The sequence below is a fragment of the Corapipo altera genome, unplaced genomic scaffold (assembly GCF_003945725.1).
Source record: "Corapipo altera isolate COAL_440 unplaced genomic scaffold, ASM394572v1 24b, whole genome shotgun sequence".
Lineage (NCBI taxonomy): Eukaryota > Metazoa > Chordata > Aves > Passeriformes > Pipridae > Corapipo > Corapipo altera.
In genome coordinates, this window is record NW_020884888.1 from 13,631,057 (window position 1) to 13,649,763 (window position 18,707).

Genomic DNA, 18,707 nt, shown 5'->3' on the forward strand with positions numbered 1-18,707 from the left:
CTGTTTCCCAAGGGGGCATACACACACACGTGTATTCCTTCCTCTAGTTTTTTCTGTTATCCTGAAATCCTCAAATTTTTGCGTTTGGCTTCAATTCCTTGGCTAGAACTGTGTATTTAAATCATTACTGAATGTGTGTGACCAGTCAGGTAATTAAATGCACTCTCTAAAGTCTATCCCTGATGCAAATTTGCTGCACTGGAGTGATGAAGATGCTGTGCTCTGTCTGCATTTCTCCAGAAATAAAGTTCTAAGTATGGTTTGATCCTCAAAGGAGCCTTGGGTCACAGCAGTCCCATTCCTCCATCAGTAACTTTTAATTTTTTTTCCAATGCAGGAAAATTCACATGATAGGGAGAGAAAGCCGCGTGCCAGGTAGTCTTATTTTTATCTTAAAAATTAAAATAATGTAAAGGGATAGAGGATGCTGTTGTGTTGATTCCTTTCTCAATGCTGTTGCTTTCATTGCTCTTCTCCTCTGCAAATAACCAATATGTTTTCAGTTCTTGTTGCCAAATCAACTTAAATAGGGTATAGTTTGTTCTCGAAATGATGAGGAGAGTACCCAGATTTCCCACCAAATGTGCTTCATTTCAATGGGAGAAGTACCACACAATAACCTATCTCTTTCCCTTCTTTTGGATCCTGGGCGACAGAATTCCTTGCAACAAATGAGTTACATCCTGAATGAGACAAACATACCTGTAGAACTGTATGAGCAAAGTGCAGTGTGTGGTTGCAGCATACATGAATGTTTTGTTCATTGCTGTAGTTTTGTTGTGTGAAGTCTGCCAGGAGCACAAATTAGTAACTTTTTGCTACAACATTTTTGGAGTACGTAAACACAGTAGAAACTTGGTCATATGCATACTCTGGCTTCTGTACAAAAATGACAAGATTCTCCTCGGTGCACAGTAGTGAGTTGTCAGCATAGCTAGCTTTCACACTGACATGTGTGATGTGACTTGTCTGCACTGCCTGTTTTACAAATTTGTATTGTGGTAGGTTTGAGAAGAAAAATCCATTCAAAACTACCTAAAGATTCTCGGTAAAGTAGTAGTTCTCCTCATCCGGAGCTGTGGTTGGTGTCCAAACTGCAGTGTTTTACTTGGTGTTGCCACCAAATTAAAGTATTTTAGAGAAGTGCAGTGCTCCTCTGACAGACGCAGACCCTTCTGAGTCTGTCACCTCTTCAGTAGCCCCAGCTGTCAGGTAGGACAGGAGGGAGTTTGGGGATGAGCACTGTTCACCCACAAGTGCACACACAGTTTTTCATTCACGTTCTGTATCTGTGAACTGCTGTTTTATTTCTTTCAGGTCCTTGTGACTGAACAGAAACTGACCATGCCTCTTCCAGAAACCATGTTTTGTGCTCAGCAGATCAAAATCCCCCCGGAGCTACCTGACATTCTAAAGCAATTTACTAAAGCTGCTATTAGGACTCAACCTCGTGATGTTTTGCAGTGGGCAGCTGCGTAAGTATGATGTTCAAAGAACAATAGGGAGCTATACATGGAGACCCACAAAATCTCACTGCTCCTGTTTACTGTACAGTGGAGCTGACTTTGAATATCACATCAATATGTATATTCCATACATGCTGCTTTGTATTAATGTGGTATGAGAGCCTTTTAAAAAATACTGTAGTGCTTGATTTATTTTCTGCTTCCTTGAGGCTTAGGACTGGCTTATTCCTGGAATAGTTTGATTTCCATCCAGGAAAATCCATCTTAATTTGTTTTTGTTATTACTTTTTCCATCTCAAAGACCAAACCTTTTTGATTTGGGTTGGTTTGGTTTTTTTCCTCTTACGTGAGATTTAATTCTTGAAATTTAAAGGCAACCTAGAAAATAACCTTCTAATTCTTAAGCTTGTTAGGTTTCTTCTTTTCCTTTCTGGGAAAAGTGCCTGAAAAGTTGCAACTTTTAAATTATAATCCATGTAATAAATCTCTCACTAAAATGTTTAAATGTTTTTTCTTTAACTTCTATTTTTTTTTTCTTTTACCTCATCTGCCCACTATAATTTTTTCCTGTCCTATGGTTTGTGTGGGCAAGCTCTTGAAAGATATCTGTGAGATGTTCTCAGCTGGGGGGATTGCAAAACATCTATACTGTGTACATGAGGGAGGGGAGGCTATTAACAAAGCCAGGCTGGGGTCTGGCTTGTCCATAAAAAATGAAAGAATCTGAAGCTGAATTGCTACAGCTCCAGTGTCAGAGAAAGGCATTGGGACAATCTTAAAATGGCATGACATTTCTTAGAAACATGATGGAGGGGGTTGCAGCGTACCTCTGGGTGATGGATGTGCAGTGAGCTTGTCCCAGCTGGGTCAGAAGCAGCAGTCACCAGGTAGTTGGAGCTTGCTGGGACATGGGGCTGGTGAGAGAAGGGGCAGTGTGGCACTGCCATGGCCACACCACCAGCCAGACCCCAACCTCTGCCTAGAGAGGAGCCCCCACAGAGGAGTAGGCAGCTGCTGCTGATCACGCACCTCTCTGGTGAGCAGAGCAAGATCTGTGCCTGGGAGCCACAAAAGGCAGAGCAAGGCTGTGGGTTCACATGTGCTGCCAGTGTTGTAGGCCTGTCCTTGTAAATAATCAGATGGGGAAATGGATCAGGCTGAAAAGTAGCCCAGGTGTTGTATCTACGTACATACCATGCATCTATTTCTACCCAGTCACACCAATGCAGTGCTGCTTGCTGTGCATTTTGGCAAGTATTTGCACAGCATGGGGTAGCCTGGTGGGTGACCAGGGCAGATGAGGCAGGATGAGTGGAGAAACTCTTAAATTAGACCTATCACTACCTGAGTGAAAAGTGAGTTTTCCTTGCACAGTTCAGATTGCTGGCCAGTTACGGAAGAGGTGGTTGCTGTTGAGGATGTGTCAGCCTTATAATCAAAAGAATGTGCATCTAATGCCCTTTCTACTCTATTCCTAAATTTTATTTTGGAGTGGACAGAAATAGTAGAAATATTGATGAGAGAGTTGCAGCATTTTGGGTAGTGTTTGAGGGGAATGTTAAACAGATGAGCAGTCGAGTGCTCCTCAGTCAAATGGGAAAAGCCTGCATTTTGTTTGGAAGTGCACTGTGATGTTAATAAATCACTCTCTGCCTTTGCCAAGAAGAACTGAGTGTATCGCACAAAATAAGTTAAATGCCTTAAGAATTATTAGAATGTCATAAAAAGGAGCATGTAAAATCTGAAGATTGTGGTTTCTGCTAGAAAGAAAGATGCTATCTGAGCATGGGGAGATGGGAATTGTGTGTGGGGGCAGCTTGCCGAGTGCTACTGCTCCTACTCAGGAGCTTGTGGGTTCTTTCACTGACCTGTAGGAGCATTTACTTCTGTGCAGTTTGTAATGGCCTTTGGCATTGAGGTGTGTTGCTCTTCCCATTCACTCAGGTATTTTTCAGCCTTGTCAAAGGGGGAGCCCCTTCCTGTGAAGGAGAGGATTGAAATTCCTTCAGCAACAGGGGAAATAGAAGGTGGTTTGACTCCTGGACTCCTCAAAGTCTTGCACAAAAAGGTACAAACTGGCCCTTATCAAATGCACAATGCTACTGAGGAATGCTGATGTGTTGGAGATGGTTGGGTAGACTGACCTTCAAGTGTTTGATGTATTTTGGGGAACTACTCTGTTCTTTGATTCATTCTGGTTTTCAGAGTTCTTATTGTGATACCATGATTTCGTTTAAAGCTTTCTCCCAAAGGCATGGTAACTGTTACAGAACTAAAGGAAAAATGGAAGCACCTGTGTTTGCCAGAAGAGCAGCTGAAATCTATCCTGCAACTGGACAATTTTGGCGAGGAGGTAGAATGGATGAAGATTCTGGCACTTGGGTGCAGCGTGCTCGGTGGGGTATGTTCACAACAGGAGCTTTTGTATCTAGACAGAGATGGTTGTCTGTGATCATATATAAGGTCATAGAACAATTACTGCAAATGGATTTGGGAAATGGTGATTGCTGTTGCAGCAGCTGGCAAAGTGGTTTGCATGTTTACTTCTGTTCTCCATCAGATTTTAATTGGGGGAACTTAAGCAGAAAGATGGCTAAGTCCTCAGTTGACTGGGATGGCAGTAGAAGAGCAAGAATGTCTGCAGGGAGCTTGTACCATGAGAGAGAGGATGACAGAGGAATGATGCTGATGGCATCAGTGTAAATGTCCACGGAGGAGAACTGGAGGGAGAAATTAAAGCACCAATTTTTAATTGATTGTGTAGTCAATTAAATTTTCACAGCAGTAGATAATGTTACTAAATTTACATTTACTTCTTTTAATGTCAGTAATAATATCTCAATAGAGCATTTCAACAGAATGGAAGACTATAAAATGCACTAAGCTGATGTTCTTATAAACTATAATACTTTTAGTGATTTCTACAGTATGGAAGAAGAGGTATTAAAAAGAAAATACATACAAAATGATATTTTGAGATTGTTGCAATATCTGGAAACCCTGAATGTTGACCTGGCCTGGCAATGCAATTGTGTGTGTATATATCTATTTATATTTACTTATTTCAACTGTGTATTTCTTCATTCCAATCTCCTTCCTGACATGATCTTGTAGTTTGGGCTCTTTTCTTCATTTAAAAATAGTAACAGCAACATTACTTATCTAAAAAAAAGCAACCAACCAAACAAAAAAAATGGAGTAATGGAAGCATCATTCTGATGGAGCTACACAGACTAAATTTACATCCATGTCATCATTCTTTTGGATATTAAGGGAACGATTTGATTTCAGTACTATATAACGAAACCTAGACTTCATTTTCTGAAACCATTTTCTTAAACGCGCACAAGAAATTTAAATTCACTTCCCACAGCTGTAAATTGTGGTCATAGTTGAACAGCTTCTCAGCTGAAATACGAGACTAGACAAGTGTGAACTTCTTAAGAGCACCAGTTTGAAGTATCTTTCTGTAAACTAAACACTGATGTGTTTTTACAGCCTTGAGGAAATGACCACACAGGTAGCCTGTTAAATAGTCTTTCAAAGGTGCCAAAATGGATGTGAATAACTTTGCTGTGTTGTGAGAGAGAGAGACAGTGGCAGGAAGGGCAGTAGAGAGGTAGCAAAATGCAGAAGGTAAACTCTGCCATCATGGAGGCAGCTGCCTCTCCTTCCACAGAGAGGCCTCCCAGGGGATGAAATACATTAAGTAAAACTGTTAAAGGATTATAAAATTACACTTCTCTGGCCTGTGTTCTAGATCTTAAACAGATATTGCATTTATTTTAAGTATTGCTAGTCTAGTGTTAGAAAATACTATCTTTTTACATAGTCATTGCTTGCTTGTTAATGAAAAGGTAAGGGTGAGTTTTGAAAATGTTACAGCAAAAAATATTAACTCTCATGTTAAAAAAGGCCTGAGTGGTTTTGAGGGTTTTTTTGGTGTTTTTTTTTGGTTTAGTGTGTGCATTTGTTTGTTTATTTCTTTCTTTAATGGCATCCAACCAGTCTTTGACTGACTGTAGCTTGGTGCTTAATTTTTCCACATTTTTCCCCATATAGCTCAGCATGTAGGGGGCACTGGATTATCAACACCATATTAAATAAAGGATTTTTTCAAAGTAGATTTGGAAAATAATTTGTGGCATGGAGTTTTTTTAAGGTAACTAGGATGTTATTTCCCTTTGACTGAACTGAAATGTTCTTTAAATGCTTTTTGCCTCAATGTTTCTTCTACTAACTACTAAAATAGAACTTGCATACAGATAGAGGAAACAGTAAATATCAGCTAAAATATTATCTAAAAATTATATAATATAATGTCAGAATAAAAATCACCAAACCCATGTTCATTTTCTGGGGTTTGTAGATTTATCTGTCTTAGCTGCTGCTGAAAATTCGTTTAGAACCATTGAGATAATAAATATAGACACATACACACACATATGTCTATCACTAGATATAGTGATGTTCGAGCTCTTACAGTAGCAGAACAGAGCAATTTGGCCATGTTGGAGATAGGGATCATATTACCCCATGCAATCTTTAAACATCACAGGATTCAGGTATTTTTTGCTACTTTCTCTAGTAGAACTTCATTATTGTTTCTACTGTTGGACCTGCACTGGAGTGTAACTTTGGGGTTTAAAGCTAGATAATGATGATAACACCTTCATCTCTTTTACCCTCACTCTTAGTGGCTAACAGTGTGGATTTTGTCTAGTATGCAAAGGATGTTCATGGCTCTGATACTTTTCCTCTCGTTTCTTGACTTAACCCCCTGCAGTCCTTACTGAGTTCAATGAAACATGCCTGTGAAATCTTAACAAGCGAGCCAGAAGGTGGAGCAGCTCCGATTCCCTTTGAAACATTCTCGTTCCTTTATTTGTATTTGGCCAGTATTGATGGAGAGATACCAGAGGATGAAACTGAAGCATTCCTCCACAAAATTAAAGAAGAAGCGTAAGTAGAAATCTGTGCATGGAATTTTAATGTATTGGTCACCTCTGGGTTCTCCATAAACCTTTAATTTCAGGTGAATACTTAGTCTTCAGACAGACATGGCATAGCCATGATGACAAAAATAACTGTTGACTAAGATTATATCAAAAGTGTACATAGTTATTTTTTGTCAGCTTCATTGTTTGAACTGTTAAAAGATAAATTGTTATTTATCCATCTTTCTCTGAAATACTGAAGTCACTGTCTGGTGGTATAATTTTCCCTGTAGGATGCAATTAGATACAGGTGTTTATCAGCTGTGTATTACTGGTTCTGGAACCAGCAGCATCTTACGGGCTGCTCTTTTGATTTAATATAGGTCATAAACCAGAGAGAAAGAGATTGGCAGTTCTCTTATTTTATCCATAGTCACACATGGGTCACACAAAATGCACTTTAACCAATTTAAAAAGATCCATAGCAGGCTTGTCCTCCAAGTGCTACCTATGTAGCATGTTTGCGTACAGACGCTTACTCTTCCTACCGTCTATCTGGAACTGGTCTTTCTGTGCCTGGTGGGCTGACCCTGGATGAATGCCAGCTGCCCTCCAAAGCTGCTTTGTCATTCCCCTCCTCAGATGGACAGAGAAGAGAAAATATATGGAACGCTTCTGGGTCGAGGTACAGGCAGGGAGACATCACTCACCAGTTATTGTCACAGGCAAAACGGACTCAACTTGGAGAATTCAGTTTCATTTATTACCAATCAAATCAGAGCAGGATAATAAGAAATAGAAATGAATCTTAAAACACCTTCCCCCAACCCTTCCCTTCTTCTTCCACAAATGCACTCCCCATTTTCTCTCCCACCCACCACTTCAGTGGCACAGAGGGATGGAGAATGGGGACTGTGGTCAGTTCATTACACATTGTCTCTGTTCCTTCCTCCTCAGAGGGAGGACTTCTCACACACCTCCCCTGCTCCAGTGTGGGGTCCTCCCATGGGAGACAGTCTTCCAGGAACTTCTCCAACTTGAATCCTTCCCATGGGACGCAGGTCTTCACAAACTGCTCTAGCATAGGGTCCCTTTCATGGGGTGCAGTCCTTCAGGAACAGGCTGCTGTAGTGAGGGTCCCTCATGGGGCACAAGTTTGGCAAACCTTCTGCAGTGTGGGCTCTTTTCTCCATGGCGACACAGATCCTGCCAGGAGCCCGCTCCAGTGTGAGCTTCCCATGGGGTCACAGTCTCCCTCAGGCATCCACCTGCTCTGGCGTGTCCTCTATGGGCAGCAGGTGGATGTCTGCTCCCCCATGGACCTCCATGGGCTGCAGGGACAGTTGCCTCTCCATGATCTGAGCCACGGGCTGCAGGGGAATCTCTGCTCCAGTGCCTGGATCACCTCCTTCTCCTCCTTCCTCACTGGCCTTGGTGTCTGCAGGGCTGTCTCTCTCACATATTCCCACTCCTCTCTTCTCCAGCTGCAGTTGCAGTTTTTTTCCTCCCCTTCTTAAACATGTTCCTCCAGATGCACTACCACCATTGCTGTTGAGCTCAGCCGTGGCCAGCAGCAGCTCCATCTTGAAGCCAGTTGGCATTGGCTCGAACAGGGGAGAAGTCTCTGTCAGAAGCTCACAGTTCCTGCCTCCACCTCCCCCAAAAACCCCCTTGTCACACAAACCCAGTACACTTAAGATTGCTATCAGCTCCAAGTACATGGGAGCTCCAAAACACGAGCTTTACAAATGACCTGTTTCATCATTAGTTACCAGACTGACAATTTTTAGTAAGAACCACTTTTTAATCACACCACTTTTGTTTGCAATTCATATAACCCTAAATTGTATCTTGTCCAACACACTAGGATTTACCATGTTAAAGTACCATTCTAAAACATTTGGTTTATTCCTTTCCAGGGACAAACAATCTGGCATGGTGCTGATCAGACACTTTCTGCCACCGACCTTCATATTTTATTAATCAACCCTACTGTTCAGTATGAGGTGAGAGAAAAAAAAAAAAAGGAATAAATAAGTTCAAGAAAATAATTTGTGTTCAAAGTACCATAATTTGCACATTTCAGTACAACACGATCCTCCTCTCTGGCATTTCCTTTTCTTTGTCCCACTCTTGAAATGGCCCCTCAGGGGATGTTAATTGAATACATGGTTATACTGTTCTCCTGCCTCTCAAATACTGATGCTTACACCTAGGGACCATCCCTTCACTTACCTGCTTATATGAGCAAAAGTTATTTTGTTACAGATCTTCCTACCAATAGTTTGTAAGCGATTGTAAGAAAAGAAGTAAAATGCAAGAATTAAATTTAGAGAAGACTGGACAGTTATAATTGAAGTGTTTCTCATTATGCTTCTGGTAGCACTGACTTTGACTCTTACATAAATACAGCTGGTTTTTTGACTACCTTGTTTGCCTGAACAGCCTTTATTTAAATAAACTGTTTTACCAAGCCCTACTGAAAGAGAACTTAATGAGAACCCCATGGCTGAGCTGCTAAACAAAACCACCTCAAGATCTGCAATTGTTCCATATTGTTTTCCCTCTAATTAGGACCCTTTCAGAACTTAGATATCTTTTTTCATTCTTAGATGAACTTGTCTAATTAAGAATCTGTTTTAGAATATGTCCTGTTTTCTAACATGAAAAGCTACTGCATTTGTCATGTAGGGCAAGGAATGCCTAACACAGGGTTGTTTGGTTTTGAGTTGAACTGCTGTATAGAAGCCTAAATCCATCAGAACTAGACCATGTGTTTAGTGACAGATAATTACACTTAATTGCAGAAATAGCTGAGATATGAAACAGGATATTAGTGGCTACAATAAAACCAGAGAGATTCCTTTTGATTGAGAAGGCCAAAACCAGGAGCACATGGACTGCCCTCTCCCGGCGCCTTGGTCAAACAGAAAAAAAATTGTAGGAAAGATGGATCTGCAAGCTTGTTCTTTTATAGTTGCTGACTTCCTTGAGGCAAGAAGCTTGGTTCCTTGTGACTGACCTTGCTGAAGTAGAGTGTGTGAGGAATTAACAGAACTGCACATCCTTAATATATGTTAATACATGTATGCATGGCTTAAGTCTGTTTTATCAACATCTGTTACTACCATTTGTAGAGTCCACAGGATGGGAACACCTCTTAGTTATTGCTGGAAGGAAATGGATATGCCCCTGGTGTTTGAATATGGTACTCAGCAATATTTCAAGTGTCCTTGGTGCCTCCCCACTAGTTTCTGTGGAGAGCTATATTCTCATCATCTTTGCCAGATGACGTTGATCCAAAATTTCTTTGAGTATGAGCTTGGGAACAGTAACTTTTATGTTATTGTCAGTTTACCACTAGCTGCAGTTGAAGATGTTTTAGCCTGTTGAAGAACTCTGAAATATGCCCTCTGGTACATGCTGTAATTAGGCATAAGTGCCGTCTGTCTGGAACAGTGTTCCCAGAGTGTTAGGTAGGAGGGGAGCTCTCTTCATGCTTTTTCTGTTTGTAACTGATCCTGGACTCCAGGGATTAGCTCTGTTCCACTATGGGCCACGAAGGCCAATTAGTACGGCCTCTCACAGATTTTATTTTTCAGTCTTGTCAGACTAAACTCAAATACATGCAAAGTCAATATAATTTATTAAAAGATGCAGATGTTACAGATTTACACATTTTCTGCTCTATATACTGCTTCCACTCTGGCAAACCTTAACACTTTTTTGTCTCAAAGCACAGCTATGATGCAATACCAGTATCATGTACACAGTGTTACTGTCCTCAGCACAACAGCAGTAGCAACAGTTCTTGTGCAAGTAATTTTTTGAACAGCTGACAAACAAAATAATCAGGTTCTTGTTTCTACTTTCTTCTTTTATGCCTGTGATACTTGTCTTCATCCCTGAAACAAAAACACAAACATTGTGGGGGCTTTTAGGCTCAGTCTGAAGGGGAAAAAAAACAACTTGTAAAATGGTAAGCTCTCATTAAATGTAGTCATGTCCTCTGCTAATGAAAGAAAGTAAGCTACTATAAGACAGTTTATTTCCCATGTTGCTTTAATCAAAGCCTTGTCATGTAGTGCAGAGAGGCAGTTAGTTTAGGATGAACGACATCACAGTGTAAAGAAGCCAGCTTTGATAGAAGCAATCATAGCCATCCATGCACTTATCTAAAAGCATTTACCCATACATGCTAGGGACGGTGCAGCATTTCTTCTGCACAACAGCCTGAGTCTTTGCTTAAACACAGGTCCTACACACCTACGGTCCTGTAGATGTAAATATATCCTTGTTGATGGTATTAGAAGGTGTGGCCTAGATTTGTTTTCTTTTGCTTAAAAATATGTCCAGAAATACTGAAGAGCAACAGCAGTTTTGAAGCACCTACCATAGAAAAGCTAGTCAATCACTGTGTTTGTATGTGTATGCATATTAGTGAAACAAATAATCCTACTTACTAAGTTCCAGTGTGAACTAGAGCAGAAATTAGCATTAGACATGACAAGCACACTTAGCTGTGCATGACGGACATACTGTCCATTTAACGATGTTGATGGAGTAAAATAGTCTGTGACAGTACTGTATTAGTCCTGCAACACGCTGTTGGAAGTGCCACCTTTCAGATGTGAGATTTCAGATTCTGAAGTCTGGATCACAGTTTGTGGTCTCACAGCATGTTTTGTTTAGTGTTAGTAGCCTCATGCACTGACTTGACATACAGCACATGAGGTTAACCTAGCTTGTTTACTGGACTAGATATTCTTCTTCTCTGCACAAAATTCTCACAGACAGTGGTTGTGGCTGCCTGATTCAGAAGCAGGAGTCAGCTGTCCCTATTTATGCTCACCTCTCTCTTTTTCTCCGAGAGTCTCTGTCTTTGCCTCTTTCGCGACTCCTTCTTCGTTTACTCGGACTCCTGCTGGTGTCCCTCCTGTGTCTTGTGCATTCAGTATCCTTACTGCTTTCCCCAGATTGCCGTGAGTCCACTGAAGCTGACCGCCTGTCTTCTCTTCTGAAAAAAGGTTATTGACTGTAGTCAATAAAATAGTTTCAGAGTTGCTTTTGGTTTTGTAATATAATGACCTACTAACGATGTAAGACAGAGGATGTATCTTTTACTAAGCCTCTCTCTCTCCCTTGGAAATACCATACCTCCCAAAAGAAGCCCTAAGTCTATGCTTTTATATGTCCACATCTCAGCACATGATTTAATTCAGGTATTTTCTTACAAACACTGCCCCTCAGTCTTAACACATCTGCTTATGAAACGAGGTAGTTGAAGGGATTCACTCTGTTTTGCTTTAAATCCTGAACTATTCAACCAGCTGCCTTAAGCTGCTACCTACAGCTGGAGAACCCAGCAGGCCTAATTTTAGAGGGTCACAGTATCGTTAGCGTTGGAAGGGACCTCTGGAGATCATCCAGTCCAACCGCCCTGCCAAGGCAGGGTCAGCTAGAGCAAGTTATGGAGGAACACATCTAGGTGGGGTTTTGAGTGTCTCCAGAGAAGGAGACTCCATAACTTCCCTGGGCAGCCCGTTCCAGTGCTCTGGCCACCCATTAACCTTCATTTTAATGCTGGAAACAGAGTGTCACCTTTTAGTTTGTTTCAAAAACACTCTCATCTCAAAGATCTGCTGAAGAGACACAAACAAATACGCTATCACTAGGCCATAATTTCATTTTTATTTCACTGACAAATGTTTGAAAGAGTGTACAGTGTTGCTTGACACAGGAAGAAATACGAATAGATAAAACTCTCCCAGTTAGCACAGCAGCATTCACAGTGATAAGAACTGTAAAGGCTTCTCATATTTAGTATGTTATGGAAACCTTTACTCTGAGGTATAATATATCTACCACAGCATTTCCTGTCATGTGGTACAGAAAGGGAAGAAATTGTGTACTTTTATTTCCAAGTGTCCTTCTGTACCCACCTACATATACACACACTTGAATACAGAGGGAGCATTATTGATTTCCCAGCTCCACCTGTTCACCTGAATCACTTGCAACTTACCTGCTTACCCCTAAAAGAAAAATACTTATTAATTTTTCCCCATCCTTCCTGCAGGCAGAGCTTGTCAAGCAAGACCTGCAAAATTAGTATAAAATAAACTGTGTGTGTCTCAGACAAGGCTGGTATGTGCTATTAGAAGAAGGTGATAAGACAAAATTACAGTTTTCAGTCTGCTGACATGCCCAAAGAATCTGTCAGCTGTGGCATACCTTCCTGAAGATTTCAACTTCCCTCCTTCACATATCTCTGCATTATCCAACCTGTTCTCCTCCTGCCACTGATTGCTGAGTTCTTCCATATGCACACCAATCACATCCCGAATCACCTGGAGATTAAGACACATTAAAAACAAACATGTCATGGCAGTGGTCTCAACTAGCAACTAGACAGAAAATGAACATCTCAAAAAAAAAAAAAACCAACACCCAAAAATCTTCCCCAAACCCTATATGTCAAATGTCTGAATGGAAAGTCTTATTTGCAGAAACATGTTTCTGTATAAATTTAAATAGCACCATTTTATAATAGTCAACTATATCTTGCTGGCATTTTCACATTCAAAACTTGGCAGTTAGGAATGCTCCTGTTATTTGTAGCTTGCTGCAGCAAACCAAAATCCAAAAATATTCCTCTATATTTGCAACAATAATAAAGCAGTGTACAAGAAGTGGAGAGAGACACATTTTGTCTTTAAAAGAATATGTAATTGTTTATGCTGATATATAATAAGCACTTTTGTGCAAAAAAGCCTTTATTTTCAGATCTCACCTCAGTGTAAGACTTCTTTGTTATATGAACATTCTTAGCCCTGTATGACTGCCGCCGCCTTTTATAGTCTCGCATTTCAGCCAGAATTTCAAGATGGGACTTTGGACCTTTCTGACTATCATCTAGCAAAAAATTGGAAGTAAAACAAATGGTCATTAGCAGGACATTAGCGGGTCTGATACTTTCAAGAGCATAAAATATATTGTGTTCTTTCTGAAGTTTCTCCAGCATTTAGTAACTATTGTGAATTAAGCACAAGCTTCCTCTCCAACCTTCATGCTAGCTGTTTACATGACTAAAAAGATGCCAAGCAAATACTGTTATGTGATCTCAGTCTCCTAACTGTGATCCAAACCAATATAATGGGCTTGCAATTTGGTCAAACACCTACTAAATAAGGGTCATGTTTTCCAACCCAGTATTACAATAAAAGCCAAAGACTGCAAAAGCCAGACTCTGAAAAACATTTACCGGTGTAGAGGACAAGCACTGTCTCCTACCTCCCAGATACAGCAGGGCCCACAAAGTGACATAGATGCTTATGCTGCATAGGTGGTTACGAACTGGCATGACTCAACAGGGATGAGACGCCTCGGTCCAGTACACCCATTTGCATAGTGCTCAAGAGCTCCACTTGGATGACTGCCAACCTTTCCCATTCAGCTTTTACTCTTAAGTGATCTTTAATCTCATCATCTCTTATAGCAAATACAGTTCTGAGCTGCACAGTAAGTTGGCAACATTAAATGACCCAAAGTCTGTTGCAGCAAGGACAGAAGATCCATCCACTGAGAGACACGTGTGCCAAGAGGAGAGCAATGAGGCTTTCCCAGAAGGAAAATATCATAAAGGACACCAAAGTAGTGTTTTCTGATGCCAGGTCTTTGCTGTGGCTTTTAAGAACAGTATGCTTTCCACAAGAAAAACAGCACAGCCAATTTTGTTTGGCTTTCAACAAAACTCATCTAACTAGACAAACTGAAAGTCATAAATTCAACAATAGATTGTTCTTCAAACCTTGGGTGATTTTCGCTGCTAAATCCACAAAGAGATCACTATCATTTTCCATTATTTGGGATCTAGACCTCTGTTTCTTTGTTTCCTCAACAACATAATCATAAAGAGCGAGGCGATCAGCTTGAGTGAGGTCACAGGTAAACCGCTTGTGATTTTGAGGAACTTCTACAGGCAGCAATGAGTAAGATCCTGGAGGTTGAACAGAGAGCTGTTATTAGCAAAATAGCATAATTATACAGGAAAACACTGAGAAGCTCAACAAACAACGCCGTGATCACCAATGCTGTTTTCACCCTTCCCCTATGTATCTGTATGAAATTTCAACCTTCTTAATTTGAAAGGATAAAAAATTGCTCAAAGGAAAAAGAGAGGCCCAAATCCCTCCCAAGGCCCATACAAGCTTTATAACTTGACTGCTTACACACATACATATACCTTGAAGGAATCATAGTAGATCAGATCAAATCGATACTTTGTATTGTCCCAGCTCTTGGCTTACAAGCTAAAGCAAGAGAGGCTGCAGCTCTAACTTGTGAGCTTGTTTTACTCCTAAAATGTTGTGTAAAGTACTAGCTGCAAAATACCTGTTCTCACAACAAGGATGAAAGGTTCTAGGAGACTAGATAACTGACCACTGTGCAAATCAGTCTCATTCACACTGTTACCTTCTCTACAGAGGTTTTACAATAGACTGCCACAGGGATTTATAGCTAAAAGGGCAAAAAAAGGCACTTTCAAATTGCTCCAGATTGGCTCAGATACCTAACTTTAAAGTTATGGAAACAAATGCACTGCCTGCACACTCCTCTTTCCCTGAATGATCAGCCCAGTACTCACTTTTCCCATTCCCCAGTTAAAACACATATCCCTCCAAACAAATAAATCCATTCTTAATCCGTTGCAACAGCAGCAAAGTGACTTCCCTAAAGATACAGGGAATATAATTCTAGGATATTGCCTGCAAAAAAGCATTTTATTTGAAAACATTCAAATTTCCAGCAACCACTGACTGACCTCCATAATCCTGCTCCCCACAACACAACTTACTCCCTGCAAGGCACAATCCCGTAACCTCCAGGCAGACAGAAAGAGCCAACACATAAGACGGGATGTTTGCAGGAGCCTTTACAACAGCAAAGCTAGTGCTTCTCTACATTATTGAGGTCTTAAGAGAAGCTGGGCAATCTATCACATCCTGCTTTCACTAAAGACACCAAAGAAGAGGAAGAGGAGCCACAATAACTCTACAAACAAACCTAAAATACAAGATTTCATCATTACTATACTTGGAGCCTAAACCAGAACTGTTCTAATATGAAAAAATGGATTTAAACACAAAAAACTAGAATTCTGTTCTTAAAATGCACTGTTCTTACAGAGTCACAGAAGTCCATAAAAATGCCCCGATAGTTCTTGTGATTTTACAAGAATGTCATGACTTTTGATTAGGACCAGTTTTCCTGTTCTACAATATAGCTATGCTAATATTCTAATTAGGGTTAGAATTAAAAAAAAAAAAAAACAAACCAAACCAAAGAAAGATAATTACTTTCTTTGATCCAGTTGGTCAAAAGGAAATTTACAATAAAAAATTATTTTAATTTGTTTTCATTGCCAAAGACTTTAAATTGAGCAAACAATTCCAAGTCAGGAATCTTATAGCGCATCAAGATACCACAGTGAAAACCAACCCAACAGAGTTTTAGCGTTACTCTTGGAGAAAGGGAAGCTTGCAGGGAAAACTGGACAGCGAACACTGGCATCTAGTGGCTCACTGGTGTATCTTTGCAATGAACTACTTCATAGAGGGCCTATCTGTTCTCTAGTTGGATGCTCTTGTGTCAAATTAATGAGCCACCATTTCCCTCCAGAGGAAATGCACCTGGCGTACTCCAAACACAGTGCCCATCCCATGAAAGCTCCTTCCCAAGCAACTGTCCATTAAGCCTCCATTTGCTATGCCAGAGAAATGAAGACAAGATGAAAAACTATGCCCGAGCAAGCGCTGCTGTATTTCACTGTCAAGAAAGTTGAACAAATGCACTTTTCCTTCTGCAAGGATATGCTTAACAAACTAAAGTCTACAGAGAGTAAATGCTGTATCTTTCAGGTGTTGCAGTAATTTCTCAACCATACACTGCAGCTCCACAGTTTCTGTAGACAGCCTTACTTCTCTACTTTGTCTTGGTCTGAACTCTTGAAGACTCTCTCAGCCTTAAACTGGTCCCCAGGCTGGTCACAAAACCCACCAAAAAAAGCCCATAAAGGAACTAATGAGCTTGGAGAGGTGACAAAGAACAACATCCCATTTGCAGATGTGTCAGTGTAGTTCTTATACAACTTCTTAGGACAGTCTTGAAACAGTCCAACATGTTGTTTGCTTTTTGATCTGAGGAGCAGTCAGATCTGTGGACAAGCCCACATGGCTCACATCTACCAATTAATCCCTAAACAAAATGTACATGAAGAAAAAGGCTGGAGATACCATTAAAAGAGTTTGGGCCACAAGGAACAGAAGGAAAGGCAGGCAGAAAGTAAGGTGTAGGTAGTGGGATGGGAGCAAAAGACTAATCCTTTAAGAAACTCCTGAATTTTGCAGCGTTGATTTTACAGTCCTGAAGATAGCTAGAGGTGTGAGCACAACAGACTCAAATTCTCTTTATCTAGGTGCCCAAGTATAGAAAGCAGTTTTGCTCCAAGGTGCACAAGGGAAGGAGTATTAAAATTAAACAAAATCAAATTCCTTACAGCAGTTCATAGTAGAATGAAGGAAGCTGCAAGGAGGGACACAAGAGCAGCTCTCATTGTCTCAGTATCTGCTTACTACTTACCTTCACTGTAGCCTGTGCCTTCCTTGGCACTTTGAGCTCTAGCCTGCTTAACAATGTGAAACTGTAGATCTTTATCTGCAAGCAGAAAAAAAAAATCATAGAACTTTTACATCAAGTTCTTCAGTACTTGGATCACATCAGTCTTTATTCCCCATAACCTCTATCATGAGAGCCATGGTATAGTACAGAATATCATAGTTTTACTGATGTATAAGGGAACATCTGAATTAAAAATACAATTTTAATGTATTCCATATTTGAAATGAGGAGAGGAAAAAAAGGGGAAAAAAAGAAGCATTTCTGGACTACAGGGATATGGAGTAGAATTACACAGTGACAGAAGCATAAAAAGGATAAATTAAGGCAAATAACAAATTACAATTTGAGAAAATAAACCTACTGATGGGAACACTCGGGGTTTTCAGGAGACCTTGGAGAGCTTACAGCAGACAAGGCAGCGGGATGTGCTACAGTGAGGGCCTCTGCCCCATGGGGTTTCCCTGCTCCCTCATGCTCATTGCCCTCCCAGGATCCCCCCTCACCCCTAGCTGTGTGTGACGCCCCGCCAGGCGAAGCCCCCGCGGGCGCTCACCCATGGCGACGGTGGGAACCTTCGCGTTTTCGTAGAAAAATCTGGAGTCGTACATCTCGGCCTGCGGGACCAAAAGGCTCGGTCAAGGCCAGCCGGGCAGGCGGCACTCCAGGGCAGCAGCGCCAGCCCCGCGTCCGCCTTCCCAAGCCGGGCTCCCACCTCCTCCTCGGCGGAGTATCCCATCTTGCGGAGCCGGCAGGACGCCGCGTGCCTCTCCAGCGACGCGCGGGGGACGCGGTGATGGGCGTCGTAGGGACACAGCATCCACTCCACCTGCCGACGGGACACAGGTCAGGTCAGGTCAGGTCAGGTCAGCCCCGCACCGCCACCCCCCGCCGCGCCCCCGCCGCCTTACGGAATCTCCCCCGATCCACAGGGCGCTGGGCGCCGCCATCGCTTCGCCGGGCGGGGCGGCCCCGTGACCGCGGCGGGGGCGGAGCCGGCGCTACGTTCGCATAGGGCGCTCCTGGTACAGGGGACGGGCAGCCGTGGGGCTGCTTCTTGCTGTCGCGGGGTGGCGGCGGCGGGAAGCCCGAGGAAGAGCCGGGGCGGAGGAGCCCGGGGGAGCCCGGACTCTTCAAGATTTGAACAGGGTTTTTATTTTTGTTTTGTTATTGTTATTCAGTAACAAATTGTTATTCAGTAGCTGGTAGCTGAACAGTTATGATTAAGCAGTTGCATTGTGAGCATCGTATGCTTGGCTAGTCTTTTAAGGAAGAGGGAAGACCATGGATGGATGGGCTGTATGGACCACCAGGAGCGAAGCCAGCAGGACTGAGCAGGAAGTGCGGGAATGGCAATTCCGGCAGTGGGCGATCGCGACCGCCGGCTCACTGACTGTGTGCTCAGAACGGACCCCAGACTCAAAACGGGGGGAAAATCTGCGCCCGCGGACTAATTGGCGCGGGAAGCGAGAGATGTAACTCGCAAAGTAGGAGCTGGTTGGTAATTAGTAGAAAAGTTACGTAATTTGCATCCAGTGAGTGCTGATGCGTCTGTTTGTTTTAAAAATTTATAAACAACGTAAAGTCTTGATGACCGGTAAGCCAGCCTTCCGTAGGTTACCACCCA

The 18,707-nt window shown here is 41.8% G+C and overlaps 2 protein-coding genes across 11 annotated transcripts in view; one reads left to right on the forward strand and one right to left on the reverse strand.

The window, feature by feature from the left end:
• ROPN1L (rhophilin associated tail protein 1 like) overlaps positions 1 to 12,603 on the forward strand; it is a 31,252-nt gene extending 18,649 nt beyond the window's left edge. For 4 of the 9 annotated variants that reach the window (XM_027644098.1, XM_027644101.1, XM_027644099.1 and 1 more), the window contains 6 exons: positions 338 to 375; positions 1,318 to 1,475; positions 3,411 to 3,534; positions 3,706 to 3,867; positions 6,253 to 6,428; positions 7,046 to 7,252. In XM_027644098.1, coding sequence (XP_027499899.1) covers positions 1,345 to 1,475; positions 3,411 to 3,534; positions 3,706 to 3,867; positions 6,253 to 6,428; positions 7,046 to 7,202 — 750 coding nt within the window. In that variant the 5' untranslated portion in view covers positions 338 to 375; positions 1,318 to 1,344 and the 3' untranslated portion in view covers positions 7,203 to 7,252. Of the gene's footprint in view, positions 1 to 337; positions 376 to 1,317; positions 1,476 to 3,410; positions 3,535 to 3,705; positions 3,868 to 6,252; positions 6,429 to 7,045; positions 7,258 to 8,322; positions 8,754 to 12,482 lie in introns of those variants that run through there. The other 5 variants (XM_027644106.1, XM_027644105.1, XM_027644097.1 and 2 more) reach the window with 5 other exon arrangements.
• Positions 10,027 to 18,069, reverse strand: SNRNP48 (small nuclear ribonucleoprotein U11/U12 subunit 48). Of its 2 annotated transcripts, none has more exons than XM_027644096.1 (9): positions 17,992 to 18,069; positions 17,796 to 17,909; positions 17,637 to 17,697; positions 17,045 to 17,119; positions 14,214 to 14,402; positions 13,197 to 13,318; positions 12,638 to 12,753; positions 11,256 to 11,417; positions 10,027 to 10,308 (listed from the first exon to the last, which is right to left on the reverse strand). In XM_027644096.1, exons 1-9 carry the CDS (start codon positions 18,028 to 18,030, stop codon positions 10,269 to 10,271), a joined length of 918 nt encoding a protein of 305 aa, XP_027499897.1. In that variant the 5' UTR covers positions 18,031 to 18,069; the 3' UTR covers positions 10,027 to 10,268. The 2 variants fall into 2 exon arrangements, with proteins under 2 accessions (XP_027499897.1, XP_027499896.1); XM_027644095.1 differs by having other exon boundaries at positions 11,256 to 11,420; positions 17,992 to 18,067.
• Between the last annotated feature and the right edge of the window lie 638 nt (positions 18,070 to 18,707).